The sequence below is a fragment of the Castor canadensis genome, chromosome 6 (assembly GCF_047511655.1).
Source record: "Castor canadensis chromosome 6, mCasCan1.hap1v2, whole genome shotgun sequence".
NCBI classification, from domain to species: Eukaryota; Metazoa; Chordata; class Mammalia; order Rodentia; family Castoridae; genus Castor; species Castor canadensis.
Genome location: NC_133391.1, coordinates 42,175,446 through 42,192,988, shown reverse-complemented (window position 1 = coordinate 42,192,988; position 17,543 = coordinate 42,175,446). Strand labels below are relative to the sequence as shown.

At 40.5% G+C, this 17,543-nt stretch overlaps 1 protein-coding gene across 2 annotated transcripts in view; it reads right to left on the bottom strand.

Moving 5' to 3' along the window:
* Window positions 1–17,543, bottom strand: part of Adipor2 (adiponectin receptor 2) — a 76,800-nt gene that overhangs the window by 4,323 nt on the left and 54,934 nt on the right. For both annotated transcript variants that reach the window (XM_074076377.1, XM_020159168.2), the window contains exons 3-7: window positions 12,297–12,416; window positions 7,414–7,585; window positions 3,471–3,657; window positions 2,784–2,971; window positions 122–315 (exon numbers count right to left, since the gene is read on the bottom strand). In XM_074076377.1, the coding sequence (XP_073932478.1) occupies window positions 122–315; window positions 2,784–2,971; window positions 3,471–3,657; window positions 7,414–7,585; window positions 12,297–12,416 (861 nt within the window). The remainder of the gene's footprint in view (window positions 1–121; window positions 316–2,783; window positions 2,972–3,470; window positions 3,658–7,413; window positions 7,586–12,296; window positions 12,417–17,543) is intronic.

Sequence of the window (17,543 nt, the reverse complement as noted above, 5' to 3'; positions counted from 1 at the left end):
GGGCTAGAATACAAGTCTCTCAACCTTTAAGTCTGAAACTTTTTTGTTTCCACCACTCCCCAGTCTGGTAACACCACACCAGCAGATAGGCACACACTTCATCACCTCTGATCACTCTTACCCAGATGTCACATTTGCCAGGAAAGAAGCGCTCCGGGATGCGGGCGGCGTAGAGGGCAGCTCCTGTGATGTAAAGGCTGGCCATGAGCATTAGCCAGCCAATCTGCCCTATGGTGGCAGCCTTCAGGAAGCCCTCCGCTATGACATAGTGCAGGGTGGGGATGATTCCACTCAGGCCTAAGCCCAGAAACACTCCTAGGAACCATGAGAACAGAATACTGTGAAAACACGTGAGAAAAACAAGAAGGAAGAACAGCACAGCACTATTTACTTGGTAAATTTGAAATTCCAAAGCAGTATGCAACACTGGACTCTTGTTTTAAAGGAAAAAAGTTGCTCTTCAGACTCTGGAACTATCACAAGACAACACAGCTATGTTCTAAAGATCTATTTACAAAGGGAAGGAGCCTCCTGCTATGTGAGGCTTACTTCATAAGTGAGCAGATCCCAAGGGTTAGTTATGTTGCTTATGCACTTTAGGAGAGGACAATCCAGAAGTTTGTTTAAGCTTCCTTAGATGCTGCCCTTTCACAGACACAGACTGCAGTACAGACCAATCTTACATAGTTTATCTACCCTTTCAAGCCACAGACATTGTGGGATGGGCAGGCAATGAATGATCAGATAGCCTGGAGAGATAAACAATACCATAAAGCCAAAATAATTTCAATAGTAATCTAAATGTATGATCTGAGCATGGGTATTTAAAGTGCTCTGAACAAACCTGGGGTATGGAAGAGCACCCCTGTAATCCCAGCACTTGGGAGGCTCAGGCAGGAGATTGTGTATTTGAAGCCAGTCTAAGCTACGTAGCAAGACTATCTCAAACAAAACAACCTGAACAAATGGCTTAACCTAGGCCCTTGAGTAAGCCTCCCATGTCCCAGATAGCAATCAAGTACAAAAATCTGTCAGAATGGGGCTGGGGTGTGGTTCAGCAGCACAGCAGGTGCTTTAGAAGGTCAGAGCCCTGGGTTCAATCCCCAGCACTGCCAAAAAAAAGTCTGCTCAATCACTCAACACAGCCTACTACTATGTAGTACTTTTCAAATTTCTGGATAGGTTCTTAAGTTCTAAGGTCAACTAAGTGGCTTTTAATTAGCATTTTGTAAACAAACTAGAATAAAATTTAAAATATCAGACTATGTTACAAGTGAAAGGAAAAAAAGAATATTCTGTAAACGTTTTATAATTTATATATACATGGGTATTCTCTCTCTCTCTCTAATCTCTCTCTCTCTCTCTCTCTCTCTCTCTCTCTCTGAGTTGTAAGAGAAAACACCATGATCAAAAAAATCATTGTGAGTTCCACTTATCTAAAACCACTCTGAAACCCATGGGTCAACACTTGCCTCTGCCAGTGACTAAGTGAGTACGTCTTACATTTTGACAGGCACAAGTTGAGAGTGGCCCCTCCCACACAGGGTATCAGTTGGTAAGCTTCCACAACAGGCAATGAGCCTGCAACCTGCTCTGGGTGTTACCAAATAAGCTGCTGGTATGCAACAACACATGCAAGCAAGACGGGCAGGATGAACAGCGCCTTCCATCTGTAAGTCAAAGGCACAGAACTTGGCTCTTCTGATATACATAAATAGCAGAGCACTCAGCTCCACTGAGCAAAGACGTTCTTACACCATATGCTCAAGTGGGCTTAACACCACACAACTAAAGGGCTAATGAAAGCCAGCCCTGGCCATATTGTGTGCTCACAGGAACATTTTAAAAAGAGCAGCAGCATCATAACCATGGTCAGTAATGTGGTTAATTCTACTTCTGGCATTCTAACTAAGTGCAGATGAACCATGGCCTAAAAAACAATACTCCTTATGATTCTGCTTACTCAGTCTCAGGAGACAGCAAGTTTTACACTGAGGATAGAACCCAGAAGACACAGTCCCAGATACAAGGAGACCCAGTTCAGTGGGAAACAAAAAACATCTCTACTAATTCCATATTCCAGCAAGGTTAGCCAAGGTGCTGAGGGACTTTGGCTTTCCATATGATCTTCAGTTCAACAAGATCACCCTACATAATATCCCTATATCAGAAGAGATGTATGGTACCTACTTTAACAGCACACAATCAGTACTGTGAGGTCCTATTTAAAACTGCTTACAAAATACTTTTAAAAAAATGTAAAACAAAACAAAAAATGACAAACATGAGAATTAGTCACTACAGTAAGTACACTGAGGCAAGCATGGTGGTACAAGCCTGTAATCTAAGTTACTCAGATGACTGCCTAGGCAGGATGAGTCTGAATTAGAGGTCAGCCTAGGCAAATTAGTGAGACTCTATCTCAAAAATAAGCAAAACAAAACAGCAGTGGGAGGAAGCGCAAGTGGTAGAGCAGTTTCCTAGTGTAATCCCACTGCACTAAGATGAAAGAATAAGAGAAGTCATTATTTTGTGAGGGTGGCTCACAGAGAGTATACCGCCAAGTCAACAACATGGCTGAAAACGCATGACTGCATCAACTCACCAACACCCCAGACCCTCCCTTTAGGACCAGCACAACACTGGGTCAAAAGTCCCTCAATAACAGAAACTGTCACTTAACCACTGCAAATACACAGCACAATGCTTGCCAGATATAGACCTTCAGTAAACAGTGATGAATAAATGCGTGTCTAGGATGAAGCCTCTCTACATGTACTCACCTGCTCTGACTCCCCGATACTGAGGGGTGGCAAACATGTCCCACTGGGAGACGATGATGGCTGCAATGCCCAGCACACAGATGACGATCAAGTAGATGAAGCACGGTTGTGGATTACAGTAGAAAGAATAATAAAGCCAAGGGACAAAACTCCCCATAATCAGAAGGGCAATGCCAGAGTAATCCAGTCTAGGATAAAACAGAAAACTCCATTTAATGTCAACACAGGTTCTGATTAACCCCACAGCATGAGCCTTCAATAACAGGCAAGAGGCAAACTGGGTCGCATGCTTTAAATGAGGGGAAAAAAGCTCCCATGAGATGGCTTCAAGAATTCTTGGCCGGGTGTGGTCATACCTGCCTGTAATTCCAGCTACTCATGAGGTGGAAACTGGATCATGGTTGGATGCCAGGCCAGACAAAGTTAGCATGAGACCAGGATAATAAACTAAAAAAGCAAAAGGCCTGGAGGACTAGCTCATGTGGCACAGCACTTGCTTAGCTAGTGTGTTGCCCTGAGTTCAAACCCAGTACTGCAAAAGAAAGGAAGATGAGAGAGGAGGAAAGGGGGGGGAGGGAGAGGAGAGTGGGAGAGAGAGAAGAGAGGAAGGGAGGCAGGAAAGAAAGAAAGAATTTTCCGCCCACTAACTGGAACTCCTGGATGTTGACAAGGACTGTAGACACTTACTTAGAGAAGAGCCGGGAGACTCCTTCTGAGTGGCAGTACACTGTGTGGAAAAGCCATGAGAATGAAAGGCAGAGAATGGCTCCCAAGAAGAACAATCCAAACACCACCTTCTCTTGCAGAGGGGCCACAAAGGAGATATTTGGGCGAAACATATAAAAGATCCCGAGGCACAGAAAGAACACACAACCTAGGAAGAGAGTGCAGGAGACAGGTAAGCATCACTCTCTGAACAGACAGCATTAGGTGCTGACTCTGTTCTCAATCTTCCTCAGTACCAATGGTACCTGAATCAGTTTCATGAGAAAAATTTCTCCCAGTAACTGAGGCTTATTATATATACTTCAGCTTCACATTGAATATACAGGATATAGTAACTTACTCATCCAGGGGCACAATCCAAAAAAAACCAGACGGTGCAGTCACTTGTTGGACCTAGCATGAAGTTTCACTTACAAATTCTGGCACATATGTTGCAGCCCAGCTTTTAAAGGTCCATTTTGCTTTTGCTTTTATTTTTGCTATGAATTCCAAGGCCTTCAAAGCCCAGGAAATGCAGCTTGCCCTGACCCTCAGGCTGTCAAGGAGTGCCATACTAGTTCTCTGGTCCTTGTCAGCTCTGGCCAAGTAGATTCAAGATAAGGGTCAGGAGAGTGGCCCAGTTCTTAAATTGGTCTTCTCCACACTAAGATACCATGTTCTTATTGCCAGGGAAGGGCTACTTAACACAGGAAGGCAGACACTGGGTAGTTAAGCATCTGTTAAGTGACTCTGTTTAAGGATTTTTAATTAAAAATTACCCCTGCCAGGTGTGGTGGCTCAAGCCTGTAATCCTAGCTACTTGCAAGACAGAAATCGGGAAGGTCAGCCTGCACAAAAACTTACTGAGCCTCCATCTCAACCAATGGCTGGGTGCAGTGGGTGTGCTTGGCATCCTGACTACTCTCACTATACATAGCACGCAGGAGCCTGGAGGCATGGCAGAAATCAAATGTGTGATAAGAAATACAAGTCAAGTGGAATAAGGCTGGAAACTCTGTATTAGAGCTATTGTCAGCTCCCATTCTCTACTCCCTCCAGCACAGACACCTCAAATCTACTTTCCGTCTCTAAGGACCACCTGTTCTGGACATTTCATGTACCTGGAATCACACAGTTCATGGAGCCTTTGTTTTCTTTCACTTAGCAAATGTTTTCAGGGCTTGCCCATGTTGTAACATACATCAGTAGTTAGCCCTCTTGTGGCCAAATAAAATTCTACTATATGGATGTACTACATTTGGTTTATCCATTCATCAGTTGCTTGTTTCCACTTTTTAACTATCACAAGTAATGTTTCAGTAAACATTCGTGTACATGTTCCTATGTGAATATGATTTCAATTATCTTGGATTTATACCCAGGAGTGGGATTGCTGATAACTGTTTGACTGCCACACGGTTTTCCACAGATGCTGACCCATTTTACATTCTTACTGGCCATGAACCAGAGGTCCAATTTCCCCACATCCCCGACAAGACTTTTTTCCATTTTCTTGATTATAGCTATCCTAGCAGCAGTGAAGTAGAATCTCAATACATTTGATTTATATTTCCTTAAATGACTGATGATAACAAACATCTTTTCATGTGACTACTGATCATTTGCATATTTTCTCTGGAGAAATGTCTACACAGAAGCTTTGCCAATAAAAAGACAAACTGGGCTGTTTTTATTATGGAGTTGTAAGAGTTCTCTAGTAGACCAGCTAAATGATTTGCAAATATTCTCTCTCACTTTTACTTTCTTGATACTATTCTACGACATACACAAGTTTTTAATTTTGGTGAAGTTCAATTTATCTATTTTCTTTGCTTGCCTGTGCTGGGTCCAACTTCATTCTTTCGTTTGTTTTCATTTTCAGACAGGGTCTCACTATGTAGCCAGAGCTGGCCTTGAATTCTTGATCCTTCTGCCTCAACATTCACAGGGCTAGGATTATAGATGTGTGCTGCCACACTTGGCTCTACTTCATTCTTTTACATATGGCTACTCAGTTACCCCAGTACCTTTTGTTAAAAACACTATCTTTCCCCACATTGTGTTCTTTATTTAATATACAATCATGATGGGGAAAGACTATGCTTCATACTCTATTTTAAGCCAAACTGAAATTTAAAGGTGAATATTCTAAGTAATGACTTTGAAAAATTAGCTTACTTCTAAAATACTTCCTCTCACTGCTTACTAAAATTTTATACAGATTTTGCATAGCAACTTTTCCTTGCCTGGTTTGAGGACACTGTCCAAAGACCTAGGAGAGAAGCCAGGCATGGCAGCGCACACCTGTAATTCCAGAATTCAGAAGACTGAGGCAGGAGGATCGCAAGTTTGAGGCCAGCCTGGGCTACAAAGTGAGAAACTGTCTATCTCATTCCTGTTAGAATGGCTATCATTAAAAACACAGATAACAACAAATGTTGGCAAGAATGTAGGGAAAAAAGGAATCCTTCCTTACATACTGCTGGTGGAAATGTAAATTAGTACAACCACTATGGAAAACAGTATGGAGGCTCCTCAAAATACTAAAAATAGAACTGCCATACATTCCAGCAATACCATTCCTAGGGATATACTTGAAGAACTGCAAGCCAGGTTGTAACAAAAGCACCTGCACACCCATTTTTATTGCAGCATTATTCACAATAGCTAAGCTATAGAAACACCCAAGATTCCCCACACTGATGAATGAATTAAGAAATGTGGTATTTCTATACAATGGAATTTTATTCGGCCATAAAGTAGAATGCAATTTTGTCATTTGCAGGAAAATGGATGGAACTGGAGAACATCATCTTAAGTGAAGTTAGGCCAGGCTCAGAAGGCCAAAGGCTGCATGTTTTCTCTCATATGTGGAATATAGGCCCAATACAAATATAAGCAAGCAATACTAAGAAAACAGGTCATGCTAAGGAGAGGTCTCCAATGGGAGAGGGAGGGTAAAAGAAGAAAGTTAAGAAGATGAATAAGGATGATATACTTTCTATACAAGAATGAATACAGAATCTTTAAATCTGATGAAATCATCATAAGAAGGCAACTAAGAAAGGGGTTGGTGGAGTGGCTCAAGTGGTAGAGCACCTGCCTAGCAAGTGTGAGGCCCTGTGTTCAAACCCCAATGCAGCCATAAACAAATAAAAAATAAAAATAAAAAGAGGTCCAGATGGAATACTATACATTCTTTTTTTTTTGGGCGGGGGAAATGGTTAAGGAGGTGAATTCATATATATCTGATACACTGTAAGAACCTGTGTAAATGCCACAGTATACCCTCAACCCATCATAACAATAAAGGGAAAAAAATAAGGCAGAAGGAGAAAAAGAGAGGGGATGAACCAGTTTGGGTTATAATACATATATACATGGATATATCACAGTAAAACTCCATGTATAGCTATCTTAAACAAACAAAACTGTCTTTTAAAAAAAAAAAAAAAAACAGGAAGTTGTAAAACACGTCCTGTCTGGGGGTTGGTACCAATGGGAGGGAAGAGGATATAAGGAAATGGTGCAGGAGGGTGAGTGTGATGTAAATATTATGTACTCACGTATGAAAATGGAAAAATGAGACATGTTGAAAGTATTCCAGGAATGGGGGAAAGGGGATTAAGGAGAATGATGGAGTGAATTCAACTATGATATATTTTAAGAACTTTTGTAAATGCCACAATGTACCCCTGGTACAACAATAATATGATTTTTTTTAAATCTAGGAGAGAAAATGACTAAGTTGTAATAAAATCACAGTGCAAACTAGGATAAACAAACAGCAAACCAGTGAATAAATTCATTGTTCGATGTACAGGAGAGGGAAAAAAAACAAAGGTAAATGCATTTTTCAAGTTCTGTCCTTCCCCTTAAACTCATGAAAAGAAGATGAACTCATTATACCACCAATATTACCTACCTAACAGATGAGTCCAGATGTTGCCTGTCTCTGTGTGTATTCTGAAAATGCTCTTAAAACAGGCCCGGAAAGAAGGCATAGGAGGCCGGTGTCCGTGTAAAAGGAAGTCATTGTCCTTCAGCCAGTCTGGCAGCACATCATGAGGGATCACTCGCCATCGCCCTTCCCAGACCTGGTATGAGTAAGTTGAAGAATGTTAGCCAATACCTTTGTGATTTTAGTTGTCTGTTAGCAACACTGGTCCCAAACAATGATTTCTCTTACCTCATTACTTTATAATGGAGAAAATAAAGCAGACTGATAAAATTTTTTTAGCAGAGGGCTTTCTTAAGAAAACAAAAGAACTAGAGGCACAACTCAAGTGGTAAAGTGCCCACCTAACAAGCACAAACCGTGAGTTCAAACTCTAGTACTGCCAAAGGGAAAAAACAAAAAGAGTAAACAAATTCATAGGATATGCCCCCAAAGATCTTTGTTTCAGTCTGATTACAGGAGGAGTGAGGGGCCCAAAGTCCCACCATTCAGACCCTTCCTCATCCTCCACAACAGACTCTAGTTCTGAAAAACTGGTATTATTAAATATGACCATTTTTATATTTAATATTCCCCTTGGTAGAAAAAAAATGAATAAGGCGCCAGGCATGGTGGTACACACCTATAATCCCAGCACCCAAGTGGTTGAGGCAAGGGGGTCTAGAGTTTGAGGCCAGCCTTGGCTACACAGATAGGCCAGCCTATCTCCAAAAAAGAAAACAGGGAGGGGAGAAGAACTGTATAGAATGACACTTATGTGCCTTTTCCTAAACTCCCTTCCTCCCTCCCTCCCTGTCCTCCCCCATCTTCTTTTTCCACCTTAGCAAATATGATGCAGTAGAAAAGAAAGAGTACAGGACTCAGAAAATCTCAAATCTCTGACACTAACTGGTTGTATGAGCTTTAACCACAAAATGTCCAGCCTCAGTTTTCTCATTTATAAAATGAGTATGGTCATGGTTCACTCCCTTAATTAGGAAATCACAAAGACCAAACAAAATGGCACCCAGACTTTATAGGTGAACTAGCATCCTAGCATCCACTCCAAGGTTAGCACATAGTCTTGAGTCTGAGCAAAGGCCCCTTAACAGTCCTTCAGGCCCCTTAGCACCTTTTTTTTCCCTTTTTCTATTGTTCCTCCCCAACAGACTAGAGGAAAGGAAGTCAGCAACTTGGTATTCCCTCCTTGGGAAGTATCAACCTCTGTACCCTGTTTTGTTTAATGACTCTCAGCTCAGACAGCTCACAGCACAATGATCATTTCACTCAGAACTAACTTGCTTCTGAGCCAGAAAGCAGCAAGAGAAATGTGGAGTGCATGGCCTGCCTTCCAGTTAATGTGGGCTCAACAGTGCTCCTAGTCTTTTACCCTATAAGCAAGAGTCAGACTACAAATTAGCAGGTCTGCTGTCAGACTAAGACCTCTGCCCCAGCCCTCAGGGGTCTGTGACAAACAACATAGCTAAGGCTCAGAAACTTGGTTCTCCTCCTGTCCAGGATGCTGAGAGACTGGCACTTACTTGCCACTACTTTCCCATTCCTTGCTCTCTACAACCTGTTTCCTGATCTCTGCTCTCTTAGCTCCTTATCAACATTTGTGAAAGAGCTGATCTTTTGTTAACACCTTCTCGACCTCCAAGGAAATGCCAATTTAAGAGTTACTCAGGAGGCAGAGGCAGGAGGAGCTCAAGTCCCAGACAAAGTTAGTGGCACTCTATATCAAAAACAAAATTTAAAAAATAATTAAATAAATAAACAAATAAATAAATAAACCCAGAAGGGTTGGGGGTGTGACTCAAGGGAGCACTTACCTAGTATGTACCAGGCCTAACAGATGCAACCCATCTCCTTCCTTCCTTCTCCTCCCCTCTCTCCCTCACCTTCCAACTCATGTCGAGGGGCCTATAGTCACTGGTGCTAACATGGCCATTCCATGTGTTCCTAACACAATAAAATAAAATAATGCCAACAATGCCTACTGCTAACGGTAGTTATCCCACATATCCATGGGGATCGGTCGCAGGACTCTTTGCAGATACCAAATCTGCAGTTGTCCAGGTCCTCATACAAAATGGCATGGTATTTGCATGGAACCTATGCAAATCCTTCTGTGTGCTCTGACTCAGATCTAGATTACCATGATACATACTACAAAGCAAACAGTTATTATACTACATTGTTTAGGGAATAATGAGAAGGGGAAAAGTCTTCACATACTTAGAACAAATGACAGTCGTCTTTCCCCCAAATATTTCTTCCCTTCCCTTCCTCCCAGGTTAAGATGGGGTCCGACTATGCGGCCTAAGCTGTTGTTGAACTCATAGGCTCAAGAGATCCTCCTGCCTCAGCCTCCCAAGAAGCTGGGACTACAGGCATGTGCCATTGTACCCAGTTCTCCCAAATAGTTTCGATCCTCAGTTGGCTGAATCCACAAATGTGGAACTCATGGACACACAGGGAAGACTGCATTACAACTGGTAAAAGTAGTTGTTGAACAGAGAGGGAAGGGGGAGTAGAAAAGGGAGAGGGGAGAAGAGGAGGAGAAAAAAGGAGAGTGTCTGAGAGTGAGTATGAGATACTGAATTTTTTACATCTAATATGAACTCGGGAAAGACAGAATCAAGAGCTACATATTGCAAACTAACAAAACAGTCAAATGCTCCTTTTCCATGGTCAGAAAGAATATGTTAGGCTTCTTACTAGTACACATGCATCCCATGTCAAGAGACATTTTCCCCATTGTCTGTAACTTCCCTAGTCACTCTTCAGTTAGTGACATGTTCAACCCCTCTTGGAGCCACATGTCTTAGACAAAGTCATTATTTATCTACAAGCTTGACAAAGATATTGTCTAACTTAAACATCTTACCAAGGTTCCGCTGCATTTGCACTACACCTGATAATATACACACAACCTAAACTTTTTTCACTACTCATGCACACTTCCTACTCCTATTATAAAATAGCAAAAGAACAAAGTCTGGAAAAAGAGACCAAGATCAAATTTAAATACTCTAAAGACTAAATTAATTTCCCCCATTCCTATTAAAAAAAAAAAAAAACTTTTCCAAAGCTAGGTGTGGTGGTGCATATCTAATAATCCCAAGTACTTAGGAGGCTGAGGCAGGAGTTCAAGGCCAGCCCAAGTCATTAGCAGACCCTGTCTCAAAAACAAAACAAAAAAGGGACTGGTGGAATGGCTCAAGTGGTAGAGTGCCTACCTAGGAAGTACAAGGTTTTGAGTTCAAACCCCAGTACCACCAAACAAAACAACAAAAATGAAGGGAGTACCTCAAATGGTAGAAGCAAGTACAAGCCCTGGGTTCAATCCCCAGTACCCCCCCACACACACCCCTCACACACACACATACAAAGGGAAATGCAGTCCCAAAAGGGAAGGTAGCAAGGCCATAGCACATCTCATTTTAAATTTGCTTTCCCCTTCCCCCCCCAAAAAAAAACCCAGAATCCTAAAATGGCAGACATGGCTTGGTTTCAAGCTGGGTGGATTGTACTGCCACGCAAGGCAGAGCAATGCTGTGGACTCTGTGCTCAGACAGACTGCTAGAGGACAAGGGAATGGAAAGAGATTCTGTGCACCAAACATTTCTCTTCAGTAAAACACAATTTGTATCATTAGCTGTTAAACTGAAAGTCTTTATTTCCTTTACTCTTTGCTCTAAGTTCAGAAAGGGAGAACAAGAAGGCAGTCAAGTCAGCTTCAGTATCCCACTGATCTAAAAATATCAAAATGCCTAGACATTAAATATGCAACTTAAACAGATTTCTTCACACCAATTTTGCTTTTTGAAAAACAAGATGTTATCTACTGTGTCTCTCTGAGCTAATTCTCCTGTCATTATCACTATAATGGAGCCATAGTTTTTGCTTGGCACTTCTGTCACCAATTTTTAAATTTAAATTGATTAAAATTATCTGAGCTCTATGTAGACCTATAAATGTGTACATTTGGCTCCTTCCACCCCCCTGCTCTGGCCCTTAGTCTTAGAAGGAATGTGTGTGTTCAGATCATAACATTCTCTTCTCATCCCCTGGTCCAAAGAGTAGCATATGGAGTCAACTGGCCTCAATTATTTCCAGCATCACTATGAATACAGGAAAACCTAAACTTAGTTTTCAGGGTCTAATGCCACAGCATAAAAGTTTTGATTTCATAGACCTATGAAAGCTGTCATAAAAATTTTTCTCTAAATAAGAGTTCTTCAGAAATGTCTAATCAATGAATTTATATACATATCCACAGGCAGACAAACTTATGCTGATTTGAGATCACACCTGCCAGGGCCCTTACAGATCTGATTAATCACATGTCTATACACCTACCGGTGCCCATCCCTATTTTCTCAAATCAAACAACTTCAATTCTAGTTATCATTTTAAAAAGAGAAGAGCCTCAATTGTCCTAGGGAATCAGACAGTGGATTAAAACATGAGGTATGCATGGAAGCCAGGAGACTTCTACTTCAAGAGAATCCTCCTACTTCATAGAATCCTTCACAAAGAATAGGTTTGCTTTCCAAGCCAAACAGCAGAAGAGATTCAAGAGACTTGGCGATGACATTTTAGTAGCCTGTATCAGGAAAGGTCTGTTTCCCAAGTAGATATTCTGATTTTATCAGCATTTTACCACAGCTGCTGCAGGCACACACATGCATTATACCCAGAACAGGATTAAAGTCCCAAGACTGTCTCTCTCCCCATCTTGCCACTGAATTTCCCCAAAAGAAATCAAGTAGGGGGAGACTACTCTTGCCACTGAAGTTCCCCAAGAAATCAAGTGGGGGGAGAAGCTAAAGGGGCATGGAAATGGGAAGAAAGGGCAATCTTACCTTACAAACAAACTCTTCCATTCTTTCCATAGCATGATGGGCTTGTAAGAGAGGGGACATGCCCATAAACCCCTCATCCTCCTGACAATTGTCATCACTGCACCCACTGTCCTCAGAGACCTGCAAGGCAAACAAAGAAAACAGTTAAAGACAAATCAAGAGCCAAATGACACAATCGATATGCTTTCCATGCAAAACTAAAATGAGAAAAATGTTAAGGTCAAAGCTTAGACAAGCATCAACAATATAGTGAGTAAGGTCAGTTTCTTACAGACTCATCAGTATTAGAAGTGAACAGCAGTACTCAGCTCTTCTCTGCCACATGAATGATTGTCCACCTTAGCACAGTATCCCTATGTGTGTCTCCAGCAAATTCCTGGAGTGGTTTCAATTTTTTCTTTTTGGCTTTAAGAATTATATTCAAAGGAGAATGACCAAGGGGGTGAATTCAACTATGATATATTGTAAGAACTTTTGTAAATGTCACAATGTTCCCCTAGTACAACAATAGTTAAAAAAAAAATTTAAAGAATTATTTTCATAGACAACATAGTAATATTATAGATAGTTGAGAAATTATTGAGGGAGAAATCTCCAAGAATCCCATCTGGTACATACTAAATAAGTAACTATAATACTATGTAGTAAGTGTTCTAAGGGCAAAGAGAAAAACTAACATTTACTAACTTTTTTTAATCTTTCTTTTTTTTGTCTTTTTGGTACTGGGGCTTAAACTCAGGGCCTACACCTTGAGCTACTCTACCATCCCTGTTTTGTGAAGGGTTTTTTCAAGACAGGGTCTCATGAACTATTTGCCTGGGATGACTTTGAACCACAATCCTCCTTATCTCTGCCTCCTGAGTAACTAAGGATTACAGACATGAGCCACCAGTGCCAGGGTAATTTTTTTTATCTTTTGGTGCAATGGTAGAAATGAAACCTAGAACCTCATGAGTGTAAGCAAGCACTCTTGCCACTGCATAAATGGTCAGCCCCTATAATTTACTATATTTTTAATGACCAAGCACAGAGGAAAAAGCTTTATACAGGTCATCTAACTTAATCCTGACAACCAGTTTATTAGACAAGTATTCCTATGCCCTTTTCACATAAAACATTAGGTCTAGCAAACTGCCCAAGGTTAAAGCTAGTGAAGTGGAAAAGTTTTTTAAAAAATTCAAAACTTACTGTTCTTCTATACTCTTAAGGAAATGATTAATTTGTCCAGAAACATGAAGCAAGTGATAATCTGGGCTGGGTGTGATGATACATACCTGTAATCCCAGCACCATTAGGCAAGAGGATCATCAGTTTGAGTGCAGCTTGTGCTACACAGTAAGACCCTACCTCAAACAAATAAACAAAAAAGTAACAATGTGATAACGTCTTAATCACTAAAATTAAGATTTCTGGCCAGTCATAACAGCATAGACCTATAACCCCAGCACTGGGGAGGCTGAGGTAGAAGGATCTTGAATTTCTGGTCAGCCTGGGATACATATCAAAACTCTGTCTTTAAAAACAAAAACAAACAAACAAACATGGACAGGAAAAGAGGAAGGAAGAGAGATGGGGGGAAAGAGGGAAGAGTAATAGGGAGAAAGGGAAAGGGACAGGAAATAGTTTGGTGATAGAGCACTTATCTAGCATGTTGTGCAAGGCCCTCGGTTCAATCCACAGTTGGGAGGGAGAGAGATTAAGATTTGATTTTTCTCTTTTCACTTTATAAGGTATCAGTTAGAGGTTATTAGCCAACATGTTAAACACATTACACACCCAATCTATGACTTAATAAAAAAGTACAGTCTCTAATAAAACATCCTGACTTTATTCCAAGAAAACTTACCTATCTTTTCTTCAATGCCTTGCCTATCACATTTCCTATTTAAAACCCTTCCCTAGGCTGACTCAAGTGGTAGAGCACATGCCTAGCAAGCACAAGGCCCTGAGTTCAAACCCCAGTAACAACAAAAAATAAATATTTAAAAACTATAACTGCCCTAGCCTAGTATTTCTTTCATTGCTATCACCCCAGGAGCATTTTTAGATGATCTCCTCCGTCCTATAACGTTTCATTAACACATATGTACTAGCTATGCATGCTTGGCAGTCTGTGGAGGGCCACAAATCACTGAAGTATTTAACAGCTTTTCATTCCTCCCCCGACCAATGACCAATTTTCACCAGAGAACACATACCCTACCCAATCCATACAGACTGCCTCCTCTTCTGACCTTTAGCAACTAATGAATATCTGATTATAGCTTGTTTTTCTTATGATATTTTATTTAATGTTGGATAGTTTTGCTTTTCAGTGTATCATTTCCTGAAGTAGATTTAAGTATCTGTCTGTCTTCTTCCCCATGGCTCCCAGAACATATAAAAATATAGTGGTCAACTTAACGAATACTTTAATTAAACATAAAAATTCAGTTAAAATATAAACTACATGAAAATCACCAACCACTTGAAATGATTAATTTTAAAACATAAAATGATATACAATATATAGTTATGCATGTTCAACAATGGATGTGATTCTTCACACAGAGAAGCAGAAACAAGGACTCAACCTTTATTCTCATACAAGTAAGTTATGAGCAATTGCAACACTACAAATAAAGCATAGCTAAATGTTTCCTCTGACTATCCTAAGTAAGACCTGGTTCAGGTTCCGACAGCATGACATGTCAGTGGGATTACTCATAATCAGTCATTCTCAACACAGGACATGGGGCAAAACACATTTGGATTCCCAGAGGATTAGTGATAGGAAAAAAGGTAAGCTAGCCTCACTGGCAAAAGCAAGGACATTTCACACACTTAACCTTCCCTTAAAGACTTGGAGAAGGAAACCCACTACACGTCTATAGGAAAGACACACAAAACAGGAAGAACAACAATGACACTGATGCTGGAGACAAGACAGCTCTGTGTCCTCAGCAGTACTAGTGTACATTTGCTAAAAGGAAACAAAAGTATATTCAGAAGTAGGATGTATCAAGAATACTGGATATTATTAAGTGTGTTTTAGAAAAAGGTAGCTTACAATAGTGGATTTAAAGTTAGTTTGAAGCTCAATAAGCACTGATTATTGATATATCCGATAATCTATGACCAACTTACATACAATCACTTTATACATTACTTTCTTTGTAAAAATGGTTTTAACAATGCTGTATCTACACTGCAGATGTGTGATAAAGATAATGAATAAAAGAACTATTATAAGAGCCAGCAACTGAGAAGGTGATCGATGATGACCTTTAATATTATAAGGATAGGCCAGGCGCTGGTGGTGCCTGCCTGTAATCCTAGCTACTTGGGAAACTCAGATCAGGAAGATAGAGGTTTTAGGCCAATCCAGGCAAGAAGTTTGTGAGACCCCTATCTTCAAAATAATCAGACCAAAATGGACTAGAGGTGTGGCTCAAGTAGTAGAGCATCTGCTCTGCAAGATCAAAACCCTGAGTTCAAGCCCCAGTCCCATCAACACACACACACACACACACACACACACACACACACACAGAGGCAGGTAACACAAACTAATGAAGAAAACACAGACATTGTTAACTATAGCCATGAGCCAGAAGATAGTAAGACTAGGTCTGATACAAAGAGAAAATAGATAAAAGATAGGGTAGTTTAGCATGGCAGCAGCAAAAGTAAATGTATTAAAATGGTGAGAATGGAATTAACAAGTATCCATCAACAGATGGATAATTTACAAAAGAGTATTACTCAGCTAAGAAAGTAATGCAGTTCTGACATATGCTACTGGACCAGAGCAGGGGGAAAATGTACTTATATTGTTCAGAACAAACTGACTGAGTAGGTTATTTTTTGGAGGAGAACTGGGATGTGAGGTGATGAACTGGGGGTCTTTAGTTTTTTGCCTACCCTCTCAGTCCCTTCCCTAATCTTTTAAGGATCCATCCTTTTCACATGATACTCTCTTCTTTCATGGGAATTAACTTGCAGAAAAGTAATGTGTTCCTCTAAAAACAAAATGCATATGGTAGCCCCAGAAGGTCAAAATTAGCTTCTTTTCTTTGTTGGTTGGTTGGTACTGGAGTTTGAACTCAGGGTACTCTACCACTTGAGTCACACTTCCAGCTCTGTTTATTCTTGATATGGGGTCTTCCTATGTAGCCCAGGTTGGCCTTGAGTTCAAGATCCTCCTGCATCAGCCTCCCAAATGTTGGGATTACAGAAGTATACCACAATTCTTGGTTTTGGAGGTACTTTCAAGGAAAGAAGGCACTCTGAAGAGAAAGACCTCACCAAGCCCACCCATTCTCTCACTGTAACTCCTTGAATCCCAAAAAAAGCCCTTCCCACTCCTTGAACCCTGGAAAATGAAGATTTGAGACAGAGAGGTCTCATCCTCATTTTCTTAAGGGCCAGCCTTGAATAAACTTACTCCATAACTTCTGTCTCCGAGAAGTACAAACCTCATATTCCGGTAACTACTCCATGGAAACATTAAACTAAGTAAAACATACCACACTCAAAAGGACAAAAACTATAGAAATCCACTTAAATGAAATAGCTACAATAGACAAATTCCTACAGACAGAGTAGCTCTGAGGTTACCAAAGGTTTGGGTAAGAGGGTAATGAAGGGGTTATTTCTTACAAGGTAAGAGTTTCTATGTGGGGAATAAAAATTTTTGGGAAGAGACAATGGTAACAATTGCCACTGAATTGTACACTTAGAGACAGTTAAAATGAGAAGGGAAGGAGGAATCCACACCATCATTACTTTAAGAGTCCAAAACGAGCAATAGGGCTGGGGATGCAGTTCATCAGTAACTTGCCTAGCATGCATGAGGCCCTAGATTTGATCCCCAAAAGGAACCCCCCCCACAAAAAAAAAACACAGCAATAATCTAAACAAGTGATATATTCATATAATGGAATATTTACTTGGTAATAAAAACTACACACGAAACAACATGGACAAGTAGCAAAAGCATGTGAGTATAAGAAACCAACACAAAAGAGTGTATGTTGTATGATTCCATTTATATTAAGTTCAGAAACACACAAAAACAAACCTGGTGTGCTCCAAGTCAGAACATGGGTACCTCTGGCAGTGGAAGAGTAATAAGTGGAAAGGACACAAGAGAGTTTCTGAATCTTGATCTCTGTGGTGGCCATATATATATTTAAACTTTGTGTATTTTGCTGTTTAAATTATCCCTCAATTAAATGTAGTTTGCATCGATTATCCCTCAATAAA